This window comes from Dysidea avara, chromosome 3, assembly GCF_963678975.1.
Source record: "Dysidea avara chromosome 3, odDysAvar1.4, whole genome shotgun sequence".
Classification (NCBI taxonomy): domain Eukaryota; kingdom Metazoa; phylum Porifera; class Demospongiae; order Dictyoceratida; family Dysideidae; genus Dysidea; species Dysidea avara.
Genome location: NC_089274.1, coordinates 41,497,232 through 41,523,505, shown reverse-complemented (window position 1 = coordinate 41,523,505; position 26,274 = coordinate 41,497,232). Strand labels below are relative to the sequence as shown.

The 26,274-nt window shown below is 37.0% G+C and overlaps 2 protein-coding genes across 2 annotated transcripts in view; one reads left to right on the top strand and one right to left on the bottom strand.

The window, feature by feature from the left end:
* The window catches only part of LOC136251027 (E3 ubiquitin-protein ligase rnf213-alpha-like), a 101,913-nt gene that overhangs the window by 19,343 nt on the left and 56,296 nt on the right, over positions 1-26,274 (top strand). The window contains exons 5-10 of the mRNA XM_066043408.1: positions 225-529; positions 7,904-8,124; positions 9,569-9,805; positions 18,270-18,459; positions 19,324-19,397; positions 21,220-21,505. Of these exons, the coding sequence (XP_065899480.1) occupies positions 225-529; positions 7,904-8,124; positions 9,569-9,805; positions 18,270-18,459; positions 19,324-19,397; positions 21,220-21,505 (1,313 nt within the window). The remainder of the gene's footprint in view (positions 1-224; positions 530-7,903; positions 8,125-9,568; positions 9,806-18,269; positions 18,460-19,323; positions 19,398-21,219; positions 21,506-26,274) is intronic.
* Positions 23,807-26,223, bottom strand: LOC136248286 (zinc finger MYM-type protein 1-like). The gene is made up of 2 exons (XM_066040085.1): positions 25,923-26,223; positions 23,807-25,814 (listed from the first exon to the last, which is right to left on the bottom strand). Exons 1-2 carry the CDS (start codon positions 26,211-26,213, stop codon positions 23,868-23,870), a joined length of 2,238 nt encoding a protein of 745 aa, XP_065896157.1. The 5' UTR covers positions 26,214-26,223; the 3' UTR covers positions 23,807-23,867.

Sequence of the window (26,274 nt, the reverse complement as noted above, 5' to 3'; positions counted from 1 at the left end):
ATTCATAGCCATATGTAGGCTTAATTTGTTTGTATACGTACACATGAAGTTTATACGTACTGTATTGGCATACAATAGCTAGTTTTAGAATTTGCATAATGTCCAGTTGAATGTGTATGTTGTTTACAATGATGCGTTGAGCTTACCTACATACTGTATCTGTGTGCATACACAACTACTAGCATTTATCATGTGTGTGTGTGTGTATTTTTTTTTAATTTTAGAAAAATCCTACCATGTTTATGATGGATTTGTTTTTCCATCCCAGAAGTGGGTGGAAAGGATACATCAATATACCAGCAACACGGGAATTAATACAAAAAATGCTTGGGGAAATGCACTGACCATATATTTGCAGCATTTTAAATTAAACCACTTTGAAACAGAAGACTTTGATATCTCTGGAACATGTGAAACCATCTGTGATATTTATTTTCATATAAAGTATAAAAGCTTCCTGCCTTTTCAAGGTGAAAATAAACCTATCTCACTTTCTGATACTGAGCATCTCAACAATGGTGTTCGAAAGGTTTGTGATGTGTTAGCTCTATGTGTTATACTGTACAAAGAACTGCAACGTATAAGCAGTAAATGAATGAAACATTAAAGTTGTGTAAGATTAAATTCTGGTCTCAATTATGCTATAACAGATTTTACATTAAGGTCTCAAATAATAACAAAGTTCCTTTTTGTTGTTTGCTGCCACTGCACATGTATTCAACTAGGTAACACTTTCACACCTCAGACCAAATTCCAGAGGATACGTTTGCCATGTATATCTCTTCACAGAGATACAACTAAATGTACACTGGTGTACATTGAGATGTATCCCGGGAAAGTGGTTGCAATTCAAAAGAGCAAGCCACTTTCATCAATACAAGCGTGGATGAGGTACAGTGGTACCGCCCTGTTTGTTTATATAAAGACTCAGACTGAAATCAGTTATTGGAATAAATTAATGCTCATGTGACTATTATCACTAACTGGAGTCTGCCACAAGAAGCACACAGATGAAGGCGTTTCAGTATATATCTTTGCCATTCTATGAGTTGGGAAACATTAGTTAAAGGTGAGAACTAGTCTTATAGTGCATTCACGTACCACACCAACATTACAGATAACATGAAGTTTACCCTTAGATACATTGTAATTAGTCTTTAAACAATGTAATAGCATTAAAACTTACAAATTTCCCGAGATTCTCCCAACTCAACTTTTTCTGTGATGTCCTTAAGACTTGTCTGTTCATTACAACAAACACAGCTACAACATTACGTGCAACCTAGCCATAATCGAATCTTTCAGGCAAGCATATAAAACAAATCCAGTAGTTCCACCAAGAGTATATAATAGAAACCAAGACTATCAAACGGGTGTATTACCACGTAATTAATGATTGCGTAAAGTAACATGGATATTTCAGTAATTGTTCATTTTCATTACCATTAAGGGTTGCTGTATTTAGCCCAATTCGGCCACTAAACCTAACAAAAACATGATGGCGTTAAAGGGAATTGGCTAATGTTAAAGTTCTGGCACTACCAAGCGGATCCCTGAAGGCGTGGCAACACGCTTGTTTGTACAACCATTGTTTTAGCGAGCTGGAGTTATCTTGGATCCTTACTACACTTTCTTTATACAATAACTGTTGAATACTTGGTTGAATAACATGGAAAATTGGCGAACAAAGACCTGTTGCCATGTACGCATTTCAAATTACCATTTCTCGTAAACAAACAATTACTGAAATATCCGTGTTACTCGCTACATTAATCACGGGCTAATGCACTGTTCAACACTCTTAGTTTCTATTATATACTCTTGGTTACAATCATATTGCTATTAGCCTGAAATGGAAGTTTGTGCATTATCTGCATTTATTTACACAACTTCATGATTAGCTAGCATAGCTTGTAGAGTGCTTTAGGAATAATAATCTAATCCAAAACAGCCAAGCTGTAAAAAAAGTGTGCGGCCCTCAAAAAGGCTATGGTTAAAAAAGATGTGAAATCCAAGGTGGCGGCCAAGAAATGGCTGTGATGGTAGGTTAACGGTAAAAACTTTAATAACGACAATTCAGGTGAATTTTGTGCCAATTGACCAAGCGGCACCAAAATTCACCTGAGTTGTCGTTATTAAATTTTTTTACCATTAACCTACCATCACAGCCATTTCTTGGCCGCCACCTTGGATTTCACATCTTTTTTCACCATAACCTTTTTGAGGGCCGCACACTTTTTTTACAGCTTGGCTGTTTTGGATTAGATTTCACTTCTTTTTGTATTTGCATACCCCAAAGCCGGCACCGGCTTTGGGACTTTTTTAACCTATATTTTTTTCTTTGCCACAGGAAGAAGAAAAGATGAAGCAGATGTGCTTTAGATATTTCTGATTTTATCAGTAAATGTACAAATTATATATATAATACATATATTTATCACAGAACTCTCCATGGTGGTTTCTTTGTAACTGAACACTCTACAAGGTGACTTCTTCTAGCTGCTCTCTCTACAGGGTGAATTGGTTGTAGCTGAACGATCTACAAGGTAATTTCTTCTAGCTGATCTCTCTACAAGGTGATTTGTTTGTAGCTGAACTATCTACAAGGTAACGTCTTCTAGCTGATCTTTCTACAGGGTGATTTGTTTGTAGCTGAATTTTGTACAGGTGATTTGTTTGCAGCTGAGCTCTTTACAGAATGGTTTCTTTGTAGCTGAACTCTCTACGAAGTAACTTCTTCTAACTGATCTTTCTACAGGGCAATTTGTTTGTGGCTGAATTTTTTACAGGGTGATTTCTTTGCAGCTGAACTCTCTACATGGTGGTTTCTTTGTAGCTGAACTCTCTACAAGGTAATTTCTTCTAGCTGATCTTTCTACAGGGTGATTTGTTTGTAGCTGAATTCTGTACAGGTGATTTGTTTGCAGCTGAGCTCTTTACATAATGGTTTCTTTGTAGCTGAACTCTCTACATGGTGGTTTGTTTGTAGCTGAACTCTCTACAAGGTGACTTCTTCTAGCTGATCTTTCTACAGGGTGATTTGTTTGTAGCTGAACTATCTACAAGGTAACATCTTCTAGCTGATCTCTCTACAGGGAGATTTGTTTGTAGCTGAACTATCTACAAGGTAACATCTTCTAGCTGATCTTTCTACAGGGTGATTTGTTTGTAGCTGATTTTTTTACAGGGTGATTTGTTTGCAGCTGAACTCTCTATATGGTGGTTTCTTTGTAGCTGAACTCTCTACAGGTGATTTGTTTGCAGCTGAGCTCTTTACAGAATGGTTTCTTTGTAGCTGAACTCTCTACAAGGTAGTTTCTTCTAACTGAACTCTCTACAGGGAGATTTGTTTACAGCTAAACTCTCTTCATGATGGTTTCTTTGTAGCTGAACTCTCTACAAGGTAACTTCTTCTAGCTGAACTCCCTACATGGTGGTTTTTTTGTAGCTGAACTCTCTACAAGGTGACTTCTTCTAGCTGATCTTTCTATAGGGTGATTTGCTTGTAGCTGAATTCTGTACAGGTGATTTGTTTGCAGCTGAGCTCTTTACAGAATGGTTTCTTTGTAGCTGAATTCTCTACAAGGTAGCTTCTTCTAGCTGATGTCTCCACAAGGTCACTAGTTTGTAGCTGAACTTTCTACATGGTGGTTTCTTTGTAACTGAACTCTCTACAAGGTAACTTCTTCTAGCTGATCTTTCTACAGGGTGATTTGTTTGTGGCTGAACTCTCTACAAGGAAACTTCTTCTAGCTGATCTCTCTACAGGGAGATTGGTTTGTAGCTGAACTCTCTACAGGTGATTTGTTTGCAGCTGAGCTCTTTACAGAATGGTTTCTATGTAGCTGAACTCTTTACAAGGTAACTTCTTCTAGCTGATGTCTCTACAGGGTCACTAGTTTGTAAATGAATTCTCTACATGGTGGTTTCTTTGTAACTGAACTCTCTATGAGATAACTTCTTGTAGCTGATCTTTCTATAGGGTGATTTGTTTGTAGTGGAATTCTGTACAGGTGATTTTTTTTGCAGCTGAGCTCTTTACAGAATGGTTTCTTTGTAGCTGAACTCTTTACAAGGTAACTTCTTCTAGCTGATGTCTCTACAGGGTCACTAGTTTGTAAACGAATTCTCTACATGGTGGTTTCTTTGTAACTGAACTCTCTACAAGGAAACTTCTCCTAGCTGATCTCTCTACAGGGAGATTTGTTTGTAGCTGAACTCTCTACATGATGGTTTCTTTGTAGCTGAACTCTATACAAGGTAACTTTTTCTAGCTGATCTCTCTACAGGGTGATTTGTTTGTAGCTGAACTCTCTACATTGTGGTTTCTTTGTAGCTGAACTCTACAAGGTGATTTCTTCTAGCTGAATTATCTCTTTCTATAGTTGCATGAATTCCCTACAAGGTAACTTCTTCTAGCTGATCTCTCTACAGGGTGAATTGTTTGTGGCTGATCTCTCTACAGGGTGACTTGTTTGTAGCTGATCTCTATACAGGTTACTTGTTTCTAGCTGATCTCTTGACTGCTCTATTAGGATGACTGCTCTATTAGAGTATCTCGATCTCACACTTGCTACACCAAGTTGGATTTCGTGTTATAACTCCGTGGCTTTAAGTGTGATTCTTCTACACCATTGAAGAGCCTTTCTAAGATGATAACTCCATCTGTACAGCAATTTTCAAAGCATTACCCCAAGCGGTTTATCTGGTAGGCGTGGCAAGCAGTCGTTTTTTATTAGCTAATCTCGATTGTGTAATTGTTACACACTGTTGGTTTTTTCGTTGTATCTTCCTGGTTTTTAGCTCGATTTCTTTCAAACCACAAAAGGTTTGAGGTTCAATAGTTAACCTATTCACCCACCGATTTTCAGCTTCTTCCCATACGTGGTTTACCCTGTAGGCGTAACAACATATTGGTGTTATTTTTCGTGAATAATCGCTCATAACTCTTTGCCTGTTTATCGTATTCCAGCCAAAGTTGGTACAGAGATGCGCCTTTATACCCCCCCCCCCCCCCCCCCTTCTGTGTGCCAAATTTCAAGGCGATCGGATATGGCGTTCGCGTTTTATAGCAGTTTTTGTAAGTGTGCGAAAAGAGGAAAAAAAATAAGAAGAAAAAAAGAACACGAAGAAACTAAGTCAATTTTTGAAGTCGCATATCTCGGGAACGCTTGAAGCGATTTTGCTCAAATTTGGAATGTGGAGTGCTGAAGTTGGAGGGAGTGTCCACAGCAAAAACCGTCTTGTTTCATCAAGGCAGCACAGAGCTACGGAGGTGCGAAAATTGCGTTTTCTTTCTTCCTGTCAATATACTCACGGGTGTTACGCGCCGGCTTCTTGGGCCGCACAACACACTACCATGTGTCTTGATAATTGAATGAAAGTGATTGTAAGAAATGTTTTAGCGGGTACATAGATAATAGACACCCCATACTGGATTGGAAACTTCTAAGCGCCACCTAATCTATCCGCACTTCGCGCCCCTTATACTGTACACAGTACCGGGAGTATATTTTATAAGAACATGTTTTGCTTACTGGTGAGTAGTAAACCTACTGCTATGGAATATAAGGTTTGGCCTATTCATAGTGGGTGTACTGATGTGTATTAGCTAGAAGTTTGACAAGCGCGAAAGGTTGATTCTTGACTAAACTGGAGCGAATATACCATGAAACACATACCAGTACACGTAGCATTAGTTAGTAATAAGCATCAGCCTTAAACTAAACTTGTTCACCCCGCCGCCATTTTCACAAACATGTTCAAATACTTTTTATACGGAAAGCGTCTATACCAGTAATAGGCCAATCGCCACCCAAAAACAATCTACTAAACTTACTAGTTAAAGCAACCCAGCTGTATCCAGACAGTAAAACAGAATCTTCGAATGAAAAAGAGTGTTTGAAAACTTCAGGCGCGAAACGCGGATAGAACCGTAGTTTTGTATGGGCACTATACTTGTGCTTCCAATCCAGTTAGGAATGTCTATTATCTATGGTGGGTATAACAGCCCACAGTGTTAATAGGTAGCTTCTATATACTCCATAGTCTGTATACTTTACAGGCACTGATAAATGGTACCTATCAGTAATTGGCAATTTATGCTTAATGACTGGGTGTACCAGAACTGGGGATGTGAGGACAAAAACTGCTATAAATTTATCACCATTTTAAAATACAATCCAGAGCTTTACTAATGCTCTCTCCATTTTCACTGTAAATCTTTTTGCCAAAGATATATAGGCAGTTTACTTTCCATGGGTAGTTGCTTTTACCAGGCTATGTAGCAGCCTCTATAACAGGTGCCTATGGTGACAGTGACTGCATGAATTGTAGCCCGTTGTGATGTCATATTGGACAATTTAGGAGAGGCTGTGACTTTACTTTCTTTCTCACTCTTGAGCTTCATCTTTCACTTTCAGTTAGGGACACTGCACCTTTTACCCATAAAATGACAGATCTTCTAACTTTATATGAAAAAGACTATCTAAAGACTAGAAATATTTAGTGATGTGTATTATATCAATTATATTGATTATCGTGATACTTTTTTTTTTAATATTGTTATATCGTGATATATGATGGTGTAGCAATTTCATCAGAAAATGATGTTCAAGACAGTATTAATTTCTTTAAAACAGACTTACGTACTTGCAGAGGAAAGTGCATGTAAGGGACTATTTTACATGGTTTATACTCAAATACTATAGCAATTTATTACCATAACTTCATGCAATTTGTATATCGTATCGTGATAAAAGAAGGGAGCAATAATCGTGATAGGCAATATACAAAATTTTCCATATCACACAACATTAGAAATATTAGTACCATAAATCCATCATACACATATATACAAATCACACAGAGTTGCATGATTAATAAACAATACAACAAAGAGCACGCTGCTTAATTCTGATTTCTTGTCTGAAGAATACATTTTATTTGATCTCCATTAGGTATAATACATCAAACTTCCTATGTGACCTCTTCTACACCTGTATGTATTACTGTTGATGTTTTTTCTTATGCTAATAGTCAATGCTCATGTGCTTGTTGTGCTAGTGGTATAGCATCACTTGGATGGAAAGTAGGAGTAGATTAGTTATTACATCCATCCATTACCTCCAGCACCCACTGTTCTTTTCATATGATAGAAACTGTTGAGGATATACAGTTTCTATTTGACATAAGTAATATGGCCTAATGTATTTCGCAGACTGGACTCGTGGACTGGACTCACGGACTGAGCTGGAAACAGCGGACTGAGCTGGAAACAGCTTTTAAACAATGATCTAGACATTATCCATCTCTTGCAACACTGAAGACATCACTATCGAACTATGACTGCTGGTACTGCTCTTTCCGGGCTCTTCCTTACAAGTGATGAATGTAGCGCATGCACTATTTAATTAGAATAAAATTACGGCACGTTTTGGCAGTAATAAAGCATGATAGAGGCTATTGTTTGTAGCATAGATGTTTTCCTTCAATACTTAGGACTAATGTTAGCGTTGTAGTGATGAACCAGTTTATTTGTGTAGCCCCATCACCTCGTCAGTGCCTGTCTGCTAAGAATAATTGCTGGCTCATCTCTACAGCCTTAACAGAATGAAAACATCTACGCTACACCAATAACCTCTATCATGTTTTATCACTGCTAGTACATGTGTATTGTAAGTGTATTCTAATTAATTACTGCATGTGCTACTTTCATTACTGGTAAGGAAAAGCAGTGCCACTGGTTGTAGCTTGATTGTGGTGTCTCCAGTGTTGTAATAGATGGATAATTCCTGGGTTACTGTTTAAAAGCTCATTCCGTGAGTCCAGTCCATGAATCCAGTCCGCGAAATACATTACACTAAGTAATACTATGTGTTATGTATTGCTTTGTTATATGTAGTGGATACTGGTAACCATGAAATATCTCAATTGTCACCATCACCACTCTGATTACACAAAAGTTTGGGCTGCTCGGGTAGTTATGGCAATTGCTACTATCATGAGAAAGACTGATGTCTCACCTCCATCTGAATCCAATGCACTGAAAATGATGTTGACTTATTTGTGTTTGAAAAAACACCTGCGTGAGCATGTTGTCGCTACCATGGATGAATCGTTAAGGTTAATTGTACATAAATGAAACTCCCAACACAATTTGTTAAGAATTCTTTAATTTAACATGTACCAAATGCAAATAACTCAAGCAATAGCTGGTATAATGTAAAAAAATCATGAGTTACAATAATTGCAAGTACTGGTGAAGTGTTTGATTGAATTGATTGTTACTATGTAGTGTATCTTTTCATTGTTTTGTACGCCATAAGCATTTGTGGTTATGTTTAAGAATACAATAATTACTGTATTTGCTAAAATTATGCTACTCTAATGCTTATTACTAGTGCTCTCATAGCTGGGTATTTATCTCTATTTCAATTTCAGTAGGACATTGTCCGGTGCATTTTTGACCATCTATAATAATTGAAATTCCAGATATCATACAGTATCATTCAGTATGGTAGTACTGGGTTCCCTCCCAAAATGAAGGGTGCCCACCAAATGCTGCTGTTAAGTATCATACACAATGAAACTCACTTTTATTACAATTAACTTTAAAAAGAATCCCAATTTTTTTACGTATCTGCCTGTCTGCCTTACAGTTGTAAGGTTAGAGGTTAAGCAAAGCAGTCCCCTTCCACTGTTTCATGTCACAATAATAAACTCATGTGTGGCATGTGCTTTCTGGAGTGTCTCTCTTTTGCATTATGCCTTTCCTTTATCTTCAATTACATAGCCATCTCAAGGAACCATACCAAGGCATGAACTTTCCGTGTTGACACTTTCCTTAGAGAAAAATACTTAGATGCTACAAAAGTATTTGAGTACAAGCATAACTGTACGAGGAAGTAGACCAAAGAAGTCACAGTAACTTCTAGTCTTGCACACATCATGTTAAAGAGTAAAGGTACCATGGTGAGTTACACTGAGTCCATGTATGGAGCTGTCCTTTTATAATGATTAAATCACAACATATGACCACACCTTAGACATTGACAGTGTGACTGGCTATACGTAGCTGAATTCTGCTGTTTACATAGCTAAACTCTATATAGTGAATTGTTACATATGGTTGAATGCTATACAAAGTGACTGGCTACATAGCTAAAGTCTCTACAAGACATAGCTGAATGCTTTAACGGATGACTTCTTATGCATCTGAACTTTTTGCAGGGTGACTGGTTATGTAGCTGAACGTTCTTGTTTTGTAGCTGAACTCTCTTACTACAGGTACTTGTTACATAGCTGAACGCTCTACAGTGTGACTTGTAATGTAGCTGAACTCTTTACACAGTAATTCATTCTGGGTATGTTCCCAAACCCTTTCATTTTAATTCCTCAGTTATAAATGCTACTTCATTAAATTTTCAAAAGCCTCCTTTTGAAAATCTTAGGTCTGCAAATGGAATGTGTTTGCCAAAAAGTGCATGGCATATCAAAGCACATATAACTAATTGTTTTGCATGCATTTATTTGTGTTTTAATTATTGTCTATTTGTTTACAATGCAGGAAAGAAATTGCTCTTAGTATTGCAAACCTCTGCTCCATGTCCATGACCACTAACAAAACACTTGGTACACCATACTGGGAGTGGTTGCGAGTTGTTCCACTTTTACATCAACTACAGTCATCAGATGAAGCACAGGTTGATCAGATGTATATTGATCCTGTAAAACCTGATTGGGGTATGAATGGATTGAACAGAGATAGACTTTGGGAGTTTAGAAATTTTGTGCAATTCAAAAAGTAAGTATGTAGCTTCACAATGCCATTTAGACCAGACTTGGGGTCAAATACATGAGTATTTGTATTTAATTGCATTTAAATGCCAACTTTGAGTACTTGTATTTGTAATTGTACTTGTAGTAGTTTAGAAACTGGATGTATTTGTATTTGTAATTAAATACTTTCCTAATATATTTAAATACTTCAAATGCTTTTATCAAAATAAGGTTATTATATTAAGTGAATCTTTGATCATAAGTGATGTCATTTGAATGTCAGGAGTTAGAGCCTCCAACCAAGAAAGTGACATTTTTCAACAATTTATAGGTGAGACATGCAGCATCTACTTCAATGGTCGAAAAATATTTACTGACTCACCATGCTACCACAAGAAAAGAATCTACTTAGGTTATGGAAATTAAATATTTCCTGTTGACTAAACTAGCAACCCAATTTTTGTGTGTGCTGACTTCGTATGCACCCATTGAAAGACTTCTCAGTATTGTACAGAAATATTTCAATCCGAGAGATGCAGGCTAACGGATAAAAGATTGATATTCATTAGATGCAATCAATTGCGTACAATACACATACACCGTGGGTACATACATAGAGCTAGCATGTTGCCTTATAATTTAATGTTTAACCAAAAATAATGATATTATGTGCATAGATCAGAAGATAACATGCATAAAGTGTAGATAGATACTTATATAAGTTGAATAACTAATAACAACAAAGCATTTAAGTATTTAAAATTGTATTTAAATACTTTGGAAAGTATTTATTTAAATAATGTCCTGACAAAAGTATTTGCAATTATATTTTGGAAAATTTTCTGTTATTTGTATTTGTCACTATGCACTGTATTTGACCCCAAGTCTGACATATGCAAGCAAACACTGTAGCTATAATTTATGCAGACTATGAAATGTAATTTGTATGGTAATGGGAATCACGAAGGTTTGGGCTTTTCTGGCCCAAAAATATCACCCTATAACCAGCCTCAGTTTTCCTTCATGACAGTGTGGCAGTATTGGTTAGGTATGTATAATCAAGCCTGCAGAGTGGCTTCCAACAAGTGTCTATTTTTTATTTAACTGAATTTACTTTTGACTGACGACTGATGCCTTTAGCTAAGCATAACTCAACTGGATAAGTCTACGGACTTTATTTCTTCACTGTTCAATCTCGCTTTTACCTGAGATAAGCCTTTCACCAATCACAGTGCATGTATCATGGACTTACCTTTGCCCTACTATTTGTCCCATTTCTTTCTCCACTACCACGTAGGTGTTGATTCACAGTAGTATGTCATAGCTTCAGCGCTGTAATTTCCATAGAGTGACTAAATTGATTGCAGAGCATACCATTCTTCATTTGTATCACTGTGTAACTGGTGAAACATAGTAAAAATGTAATGGAATGGCCACTTTGCATTTCAACAATTGATAGTAGGGAGTTATGCTATTAATTCTTGTCACTATTCTTTCCTTTGTAGTAGTATTTTACTGGTAACGAATTATATTATTACAGAACAGTAAACAAACAGATATAAGGAAATTTTAAATTTGAGTAGGGATCATAGAAGTGAGGTCATCAGCTATGTTAATGGACAATTATACTCCCAACTTCAGTCATGGCTATATTGTGGACAGGCTGTATGTATATGGCATTAAATGTCCATAGTATATGTAATTGCTGGTGTTACTTTTTGTTTCTATGATTTCTACTCAACTGTAAAGTTTTTGTATACTATAGCTATGTAATAATGAGAAATGTGATATAAAATGTATCATGCAAGGTTTGGGCTTTTTAGCCCTTCAATATCACCCAAAAACCAGCCTCACTTTTCCTTCACGACAGCTTGGCAGTATTGGTTAAGTATGACCAAGCCCTAAATGTCTTCAGAGTCAGACCGATCCCAAACTTTTCCAACAGGTTTCTATTAGATTTTCTGCTAAGTGATTGACTGATGCCTCCAGCAAAACATATTGTAACTCAACAATGGATGAGGCTACGGGCTTGATTTCTTCACTGTTCAACATTGCTTCATCCCAAGACATGCCTTTTCACCAACTGCAGCACATACAATACACACATCATGGACTTCCTTTGTACTCCTTTGTGTCCCAGTTCTTTTCACTGACAGTGCTCGCAATAGCATGATATGGCTTCCTTCTACTTATCATGCTTACCACCTGTATTTTCTATTACGACTGTTTTGATTGCAGAGATATTTCTTGTACTGTTTTTCATTTGACAAAGCATAATGGCCACCTCACTTTTCAGTACGAAATTGATTTTTGGTGCAAGTGTTCTTTCTTTGATGTGATATGCATGGGTTCTGTAGTCATCGTTGTGTTATAAAAACGTAATTAATCAAGTAGAGGGAATTTTAAGGGATCAAAGAAAAAAAAGTAGTGAAATAAGAGAATAACTACGGTGTGCGAAATAACTTTTCAGACGTGTCCTGTCGTACTGTCAGAGAATTATGAAATGTGAGTGGACATCAAGCAATTTGACCGGACATTTTAACTTTTATTGTTTCTCCTTTCCTGTGTTTCTACCACTTGTATGTTTGTTTCAAACATTGGGGCCACCAATGTATTGTAGAGCTGATTACTTGTCAAACACTCACTGATACTGATAGTACAGCATTTTAAAGAGTAGCTACTGGCCACATGAAAGGGCTTCTATGGAATCAATTGGGCCTTTGTAGGAAAGGAGTCATAAGGACTTCAGTCAAGGCCTTCTGCTTGCCTTTGAATGATACGGCTACCCTGTGTATGGTCAAACTTAGCTTAGGCTTAGAATATATAGTGGCTCTATCTCTAATATGAACAGATGCACTGATGTTCGTTCTAGTTTAAAATCTGGTTGTGCAGGTGATATCATGAATACCACAAGTAAAAGTACTAATGGCAATCAGATTATAAATACATTTTACTACTGCACTACAGGTGACTGATACAAGTAGGCTGGCACAACATAGTATTGGGCATGCCTTTGTAGTCAGTACAAACCAAAAACACATAACTTAATTACATATCAATACCATCATGTCTGGCCTCCCTCCTAGCCCAATCCTAACACTATAAACTTTGAAAGGAAAGTATTTCCGAACAAATTCAAATATAGGCTGACACCTGGTGTAATTGACTGGAAATTGTCCAGTGACCGAACATTATTTCGCACACTGAACTAAAAAGTGGTGAAACAAAGAAGGTTGCCTACACCTGTAGATATACTAGTGGACGTTTAATCCCTAATTCAATCATGGGTATATACATAGGGATTTAATGTCCAATAGTAAATCTGCAGGTATAGACAACCTTCCTTTTACTACTTTTTTCTTTGATCCCTAAGCATTTTTTCCTTTTAATATCGTACAGGACGGTAATACTGTATAGTACTTTTTTCTTTGAACCCTAAGCAATTTTTCCTTTTAATATCGTACAGGACGGTAATACTGTATAGTAGGGATCATGCAGAAGTAGGCTTTTCCAGCCAAAAATATCACCCTAAAGCCACCCTCAATTTCCCTTCATGACAACTTGGTGGTATTGGTTAGGCACAGCCAAGCCCAAAAATGTCTTTAGACCAACCCCAAACCCTTCCAAAAAAATTTTATGGAATTTTAAAAATTTTCTGTTTACAGAATTTTATTCTGACTAACTGATGCCTTTAGCCAAGCATAACTCAACAATGGTTATAGCCACAGGCTTGATTTCTTCACTACTTGAGCTAGCTGTTTATACCATAAAGTCAGGTTGTTAAGCACATACACTTATAATTTTTGGAGAAAACTTTTGTAAAAATAATACTATCTGTTAGGCGCATATGCCTAAGTAATAATTATGGTGTGCCTAACACTGAATCACTACGTTGTAATAGAATAGTTTGTGGTCACCACACCAGTGTATAAGGATATTTGACTCCTTTTCTGGGTGAAATCCTTCGTGATGAACAAGAATATTGCAATCCAGAAGGCTGATTTGCTGTATACATAGCTCAAGGGAGACATAAGCACTTGAGGAGAGATTCATTTTCCAGCTTTACTTCCTGTGCGTAGCTTTGTCACATGTAAGCCTTGCATTGGACCATGTGCGCTTATCAGCCATGGTTAATCACAAGAAATATGTATGTACTTAACAAATGATACTTAATAGACACATCTGCTTAACAACCCGACTCTACGGTTTACAGACTTAAATTTTACACTGATTAGAAAGTGTGGAAAGCATAGATTGGAGTTCATGCATTATATGCAATAAGCATGATGATGAAAGTGCCCTGTTGATAGCCATTTAAATAATGGAACTGAAATAACTATATATAGCAACTTTCTTGAAAATGCTCAAGACTTTGTGTAATTTAGGTACATTGCGTGTCAATATGAATTTTGAGGGCGATAATCTTGCAGGGTTGTTTTACCAAAAGAAAACCAAATGGCACAAATAATAGCATTTATAATTCTCAGCATCCAAACTGGTGAGAGTTGAGTTGCAAAAAAAGAGCCGGGAAGCTTGAATGTGGATCTAGTGGTCATTAAGTCTAAGCGTCATTTCTTAACAAATGAACAATGTTGCATATAATATCTGTTTGGTAAATTACATCAATTGAACTAAATCACGAACTTCGCAAAATGGCACAAGATCTACAAGATTCTGCCTTAATTGCAAAACAATTGAAGCCAACTATCACTTCAAATGTGTGTGCGTTTCACCATTTAAAGGTCATCATAGAAGATTACTACAATTATAGCATAAAGGGGGGGGGGGGGGGGGGGAGCCTTTCCCCCCTTCCTCTTCTGAAAAATAAGTTTTGAAAATCTTGGGGAAAAGTTGCAGTATAGATTGGCATTGTTATTTTTAGTATTTTTCATGCTTTTAGCATAAATTTTAAGCTGTTTTCAAGCCTTCAAATTGAAAGAATCCTGTAGCTTCTGGGAGTTGCACCCCCAGACCTCTCTGAAATCCTACTTTATATTACAGCCATATAACAATAGTCATAACTTGGCCCCCCTGTAAGTCAGGTCTAGAATTGCCACTAGCGGGTTTTCAGCAGTCTAAATGAAGAAGAAAAGCTGCTATTGGCTAGACCATTAGCTGAGCTTGTGTGTTATACTGAAAATATTGTAGAGAATGATTTAAACTATCGCCTATATCAAAAACCGTTGCAATTTTTTAGTATTGGTAAAAGTATGAATAAAACAAGCAGCTACTTGATCATTTCTCTGGCATGTGTCAAGAGCAATCTGATGGAAAAAACTGTTTGATTGTTTCTAATGAAGAGTCGAAGAAAGTTCTAAAAGAACCAAACATTGCTAAGGATTTCGAAGTTAGAAACACAGCTACTAAGTTACTACAGCCTTTCTTTATGCTGTAGAACATCCATTCCAGGTGCTAAAACTTGGCTCCTCTGCAATGGAAATGCTGAAAAGATACGTGTGTGTGTGCTACGTACATGATAAAACTACACCGTTAAGCTCTGTGAATGAACTAAGAAAAAAACTGTTTTGCAAAGGAGTAAAAGATAATGGAGGCCATTCCTCCAACACAGGTAAAAATAACATTTATTTATCTTTATTTTTTCTCTTTCAAAAAGTGCACTCTTCTACAACACACTATACCAGGTAAGCATTGGAACAGTACAATCCCCAGAAGGATTTGGATGGAAAAGAAATGACATTTCCAAAGTACTAGTATGAATACTACTTCCAGAAATAGCGAACACCAGTTGAGATTTGATTATAGTATGTACACGTTGAGCTGGATCCTCAAAAACATTTAGTAACTCACGGATGCAATAACACAGGATCTTGCTCATTTATTTTTTTGTAACACTGCTTGATCCGCTAAAAATATTTCAAGATCTTTTCATTCAAATGTCTGATACTGTATTTACAGCCATTCACAATTTTCACTATACATTTCCTATGGGGAAGCCATAAAAGTGTTATGTCCGTTACCACTCTTTCGAACTTGTAATGGGGCCAAATCATACATGTCTGTAGTTGACACCTTTGCTGTCACCGCTAATCGTCTGGTTGGCTGAAAATGTTAACTCCCTTGAGCACTTTTAATTTTTGCTGTTTTTCAGGATCCAGTTCAACTTGTACATGCTATGTAAGTGTATAGATGCAAAGTGAAGTCTTAGTGTTCTAGGAAGTGCAAATGCCATGAAGCAGGCCTGCTTTGCTCAGCTCTTTGCCAATGTAGTGGAAAATGTGCATGCGGTTTTAGAAAATGAAGTAACTAGCAAGCTATCATTGTGTTTAATTTTAGTGGTTTTAATTTTTGCTAAAACTTGTGCTTTGTGTTCCTACTGAAAGAATTACAACTATGTTACTACACTATTTACCTTGGATACTTTTGCTACAAATAATATAATGACACTGCTTGTATGGTAGGGAAAATTGAACAATGCTTGGGTATGATAAATATAGCGGGTTTTATTTTCGCGGTTGAACACGTTTTAGGCTGTGGAACCAAGGGATTTCCAAGGGATTCCAGAGTGGCACATTATCTCAGTGTGCCAAATTTGGTGCTTTGGACCAGCATGTCATGATCAAACTGTTGGCAGGCTGGACTAATAAGAACTCGTTCATAGCAAAGTAGAACAGGAACATGCTGACTAGTTGACATGGTTTAATCCTAAGATATTTCATTCTATGAACACTGTTAATTGTTGTAGAATATCAGTATGCCAATCTACGTGCAAAATTATAGTTTATGTTCAACGAAAAAATTGATGGTGTCTTCTTTGATTGACTTCACATAGCTACATCAATTCATCTTTATGAAACAAACTAGTTTCGTAGATTGATCACTAGTTCTATAAAAAGAACATAAACAAGTATAAAACTAGAGTAGGGATCAACTAGAATATAGTGCGACAATAAAAGTACTGAAACAAGCTTGAGTTGACAGCAAATTACTGTAACACAATAAGAAATGGATATTCCTACTGTGCATTTCAATTACGTAAACTCCACAGCACAGTATGGAATTCACTTCTTTTTGTGTTGTCATAATATAATAATTCAAGTTTGTTTCAGTACTTTTTATTGATGCGCTATATTCCCTACTCTTGTTTAAAATTCCTAATTTTTTCTTATACTTGTCTGTGGTAGCATTTAATGTGACCATATTTTGCAACTAATCTGAATTGCAAGATTAACAGACACCACCAAAAGTAGTAATGTAAACTAAAAGACCATAGCTAGTTAAAGCCTTCGTATTACTCAAATTACAGTACACAAGTTAGTTTTACAACAGCCTATTCTTGTTAGTAAGCTCTAATAATGAATTCTTGATTTGGCCATGGTGACCTGGCTTGATTAGAAGCAGTGGTACAATGCAGTAATCAAACCAAATGTTTTAGTGGATTGTTCTGCAATCAAGAATAGTAATGCAGTGATGGATTACTCTAATATAGCAGTCATATAGTGGCTTATGCAAACTTACGAAATGAAACACTCTAATATAGTAACTGTCTAAAACCTCACCATAAATGTGACCGGATCTGCGAAAATAGGACATAATCGCACAAGCCTAAATTTACAGTATATAGCATTGAATACATTGGGTAAAATACTTGCGTATTATTGAAAAAAAATTGTAAATTTTTTGAACGTCTCTTTCTTAGTGAAGGAAGGGACTAACAATAAAAATCCTGGATATCATTGTATCCGCCTGCTCAAGAGGAGTTAGAAAATCTTTGTTTCGTTGCAGTAGACCCAGGGATGCGTAAGTTATGAATATTTTTTTACGTCACGTTGAAGCGATCGTTTGCAATCAATTTTTCTTCACGAATTTCACCTTTGTATGCAGTGAAGAAGGGTGAGTAAACGAAAAAGGTACCCAGTAATTGATTCCCCTGTTCATGGCAAACATGATGGTGAAACTGTTAGCTCCATACCTCAATCCGTTGGTAAGTTACAACCGTTTTTGTAAGCACCTATAATTTATTTTCCCTATATTTGCTGTACAAATTGATTTTTCTGTTGTTCCTACTTTGTAGGGCTGTAACTCCCAAAGTTAGTGGCGTATGAAGCTGAAACTTTGCCAGTGGGTACACTTGGCTAAGTAGATTATAAATATTTAATGAACAGGAATTCGAAAAATATGCAGTTATGTCCTGTTTTCGCAGATCTGGTCACAAATGCTAAAATCCAGAAACCACATTAAATTATTGATAATAGGTGGTGGCATAAACTTGTAGACATTTCCAGCAAACATAATAGTGATTTTTGAGCACTGTTCAAAACCATAGTGCAATTTTATGAGCATGATAACCATGTTCGATCATTTTGTCACAAGTTTACCATTTAACTGTTGTTAATGAACAGTACAGTAGCTTTAGTTCTTTTATCATGCTAGGTAAAATTGTTATTTTCATCACAAGTATACATAGATAGTGCTCTGCTACATATTCAGTCCTAAACTTTGTGTGGTATACAGTCTAAATTTTTGTGTAGGTTAATTAAGCAATTGTTTGCTGACCTTAAAGTTGACATCAAAGATGATCCATTGTTATTACGTTTGTTGGTGTACTTGAGTTCTGAAGATGATGTTGAAATCGTGTTAGATCATGCACCTGCACATTTTTATGCTATTCATATCTCTAAAGTATGCTGTGGAAGTTACGACAGATTATCTAAAGATAAGGTAATAAAGTCATGTAGTTCAACTGTCAATTTTTATGTTTATATGTGACCGGATTTCATATAACCAGGCTTCCACACACACAAAATCAAACTTATGTTTTCACCAGAAATGGATTGCTGGTCTAATACACTATCATATTCCACACTGTGCTTCCTTCAGGACTGGCAAGTCTGGTTTCTGTAGCAGCTTTCTTCCGACCCTATCAAAGCCATGAGTGGGAGATTGGTGCCATTAAATGGCCATGGCTTTGTGATAATGGTGTGTAGTGAGCTGGGACTTCACAGAGAGCTCGCCAATAGTGTTCTCAGTCAATTTGGAGTGATTTGAGGGCCATGGAGAGCTATGGAGAGCCCAACTTGGCCTCTGGGTTCCATTCGTCTTCTTACTTCATTTTATACTCTTATATTAAGCCCACCCATCACCTCCCACCCTATTACTACCACCTGTGATATTATTACCCGCTCATAAAAAGCTGCCCAAAACAGGGCAAATTTGGGTATCAGAAAGTTATACACCCACTCAGTGATAGCTAGTACATAGATGAATAATTGGTGCAAATTTTGTTTGCACAGCTGTAGGCACTGGGAAGTTATTACACAATGATTACTTAAAATCGCCATATCTCCTAATGAAGCTTTGTGCGTCGAAGCCGGGTTTTGTCAAATTCAGTCACATTTGTATCTTGGAGATTTGCTTATGCCAATGAACCATTCTATTATAAATGAGCATAAGGATATTTACACTTGTGGAAGTTTCTGGCATTGCAATCCTCCTAAACACGTGTATCATAAATATGTATAAGTATGTATGTAGAGTAATATGGTGTCAACATGTTTATGTGTGCATACTTTATTTATTCTATAGAGGGACAAGCTTAACTACGTTGTGACGAAATTATTTCAGAGTGTCACTGAGTGTGTGGACCTGAATGCTTTCTGGTGAATTATTTGTTAGTGTGTAATGACTGTTGGGATAAGGTAAAATGGGTATCAACAAAGTGTATGAAGATTTTTATGACTTCACTTGCTGACATGCAACTTCAATAAATTGTGATAATTGGTAGTGGTCTTTGTCTTTTAGAATGTACTAGCATGGACCATGGTATGGTTCATAATAGAGATTGCCTATGTTTCTTGCCAAAATCCTAATAGAACACACACCTAAACACCACCTTAGGAAGTTCCCCTAGCCACAAAAGAAGCCGTAGAAGTTAATTTGGAAGAAGTATAAATCCACTGGATAATGTAAAGTCAAAAGGAACCGATAAAAATATATTTAAAATAACTGGAATATGCCATTTTTGCTCATCTTATATTTTTTTATGTGAGTAATTTTGAGGATAAAAACTACATAACTTTTCTTCCTATATCTTTCTTCACATTCATGACCTATTTTTAAATGCATATTACAATGATAACACCTACAGTATTCTCAAACAAATATGTTAACATGTTCATTTAGAAACCCTATATCATTGCCTACATTTAACCACATTACATTATGTTCATACCAGAGCAGCAAAGTTGTTGTGTACCACTGCAGATTTGACTTATTGTAATCACATGCTGCACAAGTGTGCATGTGTATATGATAAATCAGAAGCCATACTATTGCTGATCAGTACATGCTATACACTGCCTATAGTTGGATATGTCAAAGCTGTGTAGTACAAAGTACATTCATATTAAGGAAACAATACGCTGGTGTTTGCTAACTCTGATAATATTAGCTGACTACTTAACAGCTACTGTACATGATAACTAACTTGATATACATGTTTAGTACTGTGTAATATCAAGCACCACCATCACCACCTCTTATTATCTAGGTTAGCTATTCATAAATGGATTTATAAAGAGTAAACAAACTAGTGTAAAAGTAGTTTAAAAAATTAAAACATGAGAATAGAGATCATTGAAAAAGGTAAAGAAACAAGAGTCAAACAAGCTCCAAACACCTCATAATTTTTAGTGTACTAGAACTTGCTGTACTAAAAGTACTTTTAGTTCTTGTACCTTAGAACCAAAAACAAGTTATGTACTTCTAAAAACCAGGTGCCCATGCAGTTACTTCATAGCCAAATAAAGAATTAATCAACTATTTGGTTATTTACAAATACAATGGAATCATCTGTTTTAGTAATAATAGCTACAGTACCTGAAATTTTTGAAAAGCCTTGAGGCTGCCCTTCATTTTCATTCCATAAGTATGGGGCGTGCCCTCTTTTGACTCAAAGGATATTCCATCTCTGGTAGCTTACAAGGCCTGCAACATTGTTTTTCAGTTCTTAAACATCTGTAAAACCCAAAGGGAAGGTTGTCTACAGAGAGTGCCCACACCTGTAGAACAAAGTTTACCTGTACTGAAATTTAATACAGATTTTATTTGGCTTTCAATTCTTACATGTCGGCTGCTTTTACCATTTAATGGGTTTGATTGCGTGGGTGTATATGAACAAACATACGTAGATAGGCACGCACACACACACGCACACACACACACTTATACAAAAACAGTTTTGCTAAACCATGTTTTCAATTTTTTTTCTTTGCTGGGAAGTAGACTACACAATCAATACAATACACTGTTTAGTAATTGATAATAGACTTAGTAGTTACTTGGGTGCCTGTTTGTTGTATGATGTACTAAACACAAGAACATCAAATAGTGTTGCTATAGATATTTATAGGGGTAATAGTGAAATATTGTGTGTATTGAGTTTGTTTATATTTATGAGTTTATGTGTGTACATATGTGTAGGTGTCATTGCCTAATGTTTGCAACAAGTAACATTCTTAACAAACTTGTGGAGATTTGCTACAACACTTTTGATCATACAGCAATCCTTTTGATGACCATTAAGCTGTACCTTTCTGCATTGAGTGCTTACTACAAATCTTCTCAACTAGTTAATAATGATGTACAATTGACTAGCTATATCACTGATGCTCAAGTTTGTGTGATAAGATGGTTGCTTAAGCCTGAAATAGGCCTGGGTGACTACTTTGGAGGCAAGAATGGTAAAAAAACAAAGGAGGAGATTAAGGTTTGTGTAAATCATGTGTTACCATGTAGTACTGCATAGTAAGGATCCCCTCCCCCTTGCAAAGAAGATGTAACCTGTAACCCCTCCATTAAAACCTGTTGTAGAAATATTTTACATGTCATGTATTTAATATCAAATTACTTTTCACATGTCCCTTGTGGAATAGCATTAACTTTTTGACTGCCAATGTCCAAAACATTTGCATGGACTTGCATAAACTCCCATAACTTTATTATCATTAACATTAGAAAGTATTTGCTATCACCATGTTACTCACCATGAATTTATTTAGATGTCAAGCTCGCTATGTTTGAAGAACATCTCTGCCCAGTGAAAGAACCTTTTCCACAAGTTACTCTACACCAGTAATTTTCATGGTCTTACATATCTTCATTGTTCTTTATCCCATGGCATTAAACATGTAATTGCCATTAGTCTCAGCACATGGTTATGATTTGATTGGTGATAATACAAAGATTATGTCACTAAAAATTTATACGATGAAGTTTAGTTCTGTTCATTGCTACAAGCACACTTTTGTTTAGAATAAAGCTGATTGTAGTGTACAAATTCAATTTCAATTTTTTGTCAACCAATTCATTTTTATTTAACAGAAGAATTACCATATTCCTCTATGTTCTGTAGTAGAAGTTTTCATATTCTGTGAAAACCACAAATAGAGGTTAGTGTCATTCAATGGCCATGGCTTTGTTGGAATGGTGGTTAATGAGCTCAGGAGCCATGGAGAGCTCATTCTTCTGTACTGAGTTGGAAATGATTAGAGAGTCCATGGAGAGCCCAAATTGGACCTCTGGCTTTCTATTGCTCTGTGTTATACTCCTATCAAACAGCATGGTAGTACTGTTTAAGTAGGGATCCCCCCTCCCTCCCAAAAACAGTGATGCACGCCATCTAAAATTTTGCCTTTAAAATCATCCTTATGTAAAAGGGGTTCTCCTGGTAGGATAGTCTCTAAAGTGCAGTTTTTAACACACACAGGCAGAGAACAATCTTTATTCACAGCAGCAAACAGCAGCACAATTACAATCAAAAAGTCTGTTTTTATAGTCCAAAATTACATCATAATTACATTACATCATAATTAAAGTAATTGTAAGGTCTCTGATTCACATCATTCCCCCCTTTGAATGAGCTCGACCCGAGCATTTTCTTTAGCCTGCCGGCTTCTCAAGGAGTAGGGACATATATCTTGGTCCTGATGATTAGTCTGTTGATCATCTGTCATATTAGATCCTGAATGGTCAGATGTTTCATCACTGTCTTGTGTCTCTGCCTGTAAAGATTGATTATAATCACTTGTCTCAGTTGACTTGTGCATGTCTGCTTGTATAGCAGCCAAATGGTTGAGGACATGCTTGGGTGGCCTGCCAGGCCTGGTTCTTTTATTGCCATACCAGTAGAATCCAACTGGGAATGATGGTGGGCAATGTTGAATTCTTGACTGGTGTACCTGAAACTGTTGGTCTTCAGGAAAATAGATCTGTCACTACAACATCTGGATCACTAAGGGATACTATCCGATAGGGTCCGTGCCAAGGTTGAGACAACTTCCTATTCTTTCCAGTCTCTTCTTGTGAGAAGTAAACTAGTACCCAGTCTCCAATCTTGAACTTAGTTGTTGTTGCTGACTTGTCATACTGGTACTTGTATTGTCTCTGAGCTTTTTTAGTAGTTTGCTCTGCTAAATGTCTTGCTGACGAAAGGGACAAGACTACTTGCTCTCTGTAGTCATTAATGTTAACAGTAGTTTTAGTTGACTTGGTTGGTAGCAAGGCTGCTTCTGTTGGTGACCGACAATCAAAGCCAAACAGCAAAAAAGATGGTTTTTCGCCTGTTGAACTGTGGGGTGTGTTTCGATAAGCCCACAAAACACCACTGATGTACTGGTCCCACTGCAATCCAAACCTTGCTGCTTGTTTCCTTAGCATCATCTTAAGAGTCCTGTTGAACCTCTCAACTGCTCCATTACATTGGGGATCAGGGCCGGATCTAGCATTTTAATGGTGGTCAGGCCATCTGAGCAGAATACAAGCAGCTGTTTTGAAGGAATAGAGCTGTGAAGCAGGGGAATGTAGAAGCATGCCCCCCAGGAGATTTTTGAGAACTTAGTGCTCTCAAATGGTACTGTGAAGAACACAAGCAGGCTAAAGCTAGGGGGGTCTGGGGGCATGCCCCCCCCCCCCCCCAGGAAATTTTTGCAAATTGAGTGCTCTGAAATGGCATCTGGAGCACTTTCAGTATCAAAACATGATGTTTAAATACTATACAGTGATTATTGGAGAATAATGTAAAATTCAAGATCATATTTGTGTATACACTGTACATTATATTGTTATTATAACTACATTGTAGAAAATATGGTACGCCTTACTGGACAATCAGCAATAAACCTATTGATAATGCTCTTTAAATCCAATGAGTCCGTGTACTCCTTGTGGACATGAAGTATCAAAAGGTTGTTCAGCCTATTCTGTGTCATTGTGCTTCTCAAATACGTTTTAACTCGACGTAAAGCACTAAATGAACGTTCTGATGTTGCATTGGTGGCTGGCATTACTAAAATAAGCTTGAGAAGTAAACCAACTTGCCCCAATAGATCTTTTTGAGCTGTTGATAGTTTTGCAAAGTAATCTTTGATGTCAAAAATTGTAGGTGATGTAGGTTTCTCTTTGTCAGGGATACTTTGAAAACTGTTTCCAAATATGACAAGTTGAGAATGCAAGTCATCTGGAATAATATCATCCTTGTAAAATTCACACACAAATAGGAATTGCTGGTCAAATTCATCCTTCAGACTTGCCTTGATCAATAAGTCCTCAAGGTTGCGATAAACTCTATACCCCTCCTGATTAAATCTATTCAACAAACAGCCAATTGCAGTTTCAATAGCCTCATGGTAGATTTGTCCATAATGGTCCTTAGGTGAGGAAACAGTGTGTCCCCTAGACAAGCCATCATCAGAACGGGCTGGCAATTTTCTAGGTCGTGGCAATGTTACTTCTTCCACGTTGTGATCTTCACAGAAATGAACAACCTTTTGCCAGAACAAGTCATAAGACTCTTCAGTCCTAATACTTTGCAATGTGTCAGTAACCATTTTGGCTACATGCTGACCTTCAGCAGCAGATATAGTTCTCTTCTGAAGACACTGACTGAGGTTGTCAGAATGACGCAAGATCATCTCACCAAGAATGGCGCCAAACATAAACTCAAATGTTTTCATCTGAGATGCAACTCCATTAATCCTTGCTTTAGATTCTGTGTCTGAAACTATTTCTGCAGCCTCGTCCCATGTGTTGAGTAAAATTTCAAAGTTCGAAATAACACTTGCAAGAGCATTGGCACATACTGTCCACCTTGTTGGACATAACACTCTTACTCCAGGTGTGTGATAACCAACAGAGATGTCATGGTTGTCCTTCAATTGCTGAAAAATACCTTCACGGCGTGGGGAGTACTTGATCAATTTCGTGACTTCGTGAGTTACTTCCAGGGACTTTTTGACAGGCTTGCAGGCCTTTATTGAATCCTTCATTGCAAGGTTGATAGAATGGCCGTAGCAATGAGTATACACTGCCCTAGGTTCTTCGTCAAGGATTCGCTTAGCTACACCTGATCTTATTCCTCTCATAGCTGCAGCCCCATCATAACATTGGCCACGGAGTTTACTGATTGGTAGAGCAGCATCTTTCAATGCATCCTTGGCTGTAGCAACAAGAGTAGCTGCATCAGTTGATGGCACTTTATAAAGACCTATTAAATCTTCATAAACATCAAAGACATCTGTCACATATCGCAGCACAACAACTTCCTGAGAGGCATTGGACACATCAGTTGTTTCATCTATCATCAATGTAGCAAATTTGGATTGCTGCAAACGGGATGAAATGTTACTTAAAATTTCCTTCCCCATTAAATCTAAGAAATAATCCTGGATTTTGTGTGAAGTGTATCTGTACCTCTTCTTCTGCAACCATCCAGCTACTAACGGATCTTGACTAGACAAAAGCTGTAATAGCTGTAAATAGTTTCCATCGTCTTCTGTTCCATTACCTCGTAACGCCATGCCTTGTCTAGCTAAGAAGCGAATTGAGCACAATAATTTCATCAAAATGGTACTATTCTGCTGCTTTTCTCTTAAATGATTTGCAGAAATCAGTTCACCAACATCTCCAGTAGTAGTTGGGAGAGTGATCACAACTTCAACAGCCTCACGATGGCAAGCACTATTTGCATGCTTTTTCAAAATAACAGTTGCATCTTTCCAATTTGAAAATCCTTTTGAAACCTATTAATAATATATAAATATTATTACAGACAGGTAACATGAATCTAACTGATGCAGCTATAGCTAGCTAGCAAAGGTACAGATTACAAGTTAATTTTATCAACTCACGAAGGCAGCATCAGCATGAGGACTTCTTATTTTCTTTTCCTTAAATCCTGTGACACATGTATGGCAGTAAGCAGTGTCATTGGTTTCATTGTAATGGAGGAATGGCCACTGTCGAAACCACGACGGCTGAAATGATCGATATACAACCTTGGTTTGGCCGAAACGTCTTTTCGGAAAAGAAAAATTAGTTGGCTGGTGTGGCTGCAAGGGAATATCTGGCAAATCAAAACGTGAATCCACCGATGATGACGACGAACTGGAGGAAGAACTTACTGACACGAGGCTCACCATCAAAGTCACGTGTGCATTTTATTAATCGCACGTGCAGGTTTTTTTTTTAATACAGCCTGTC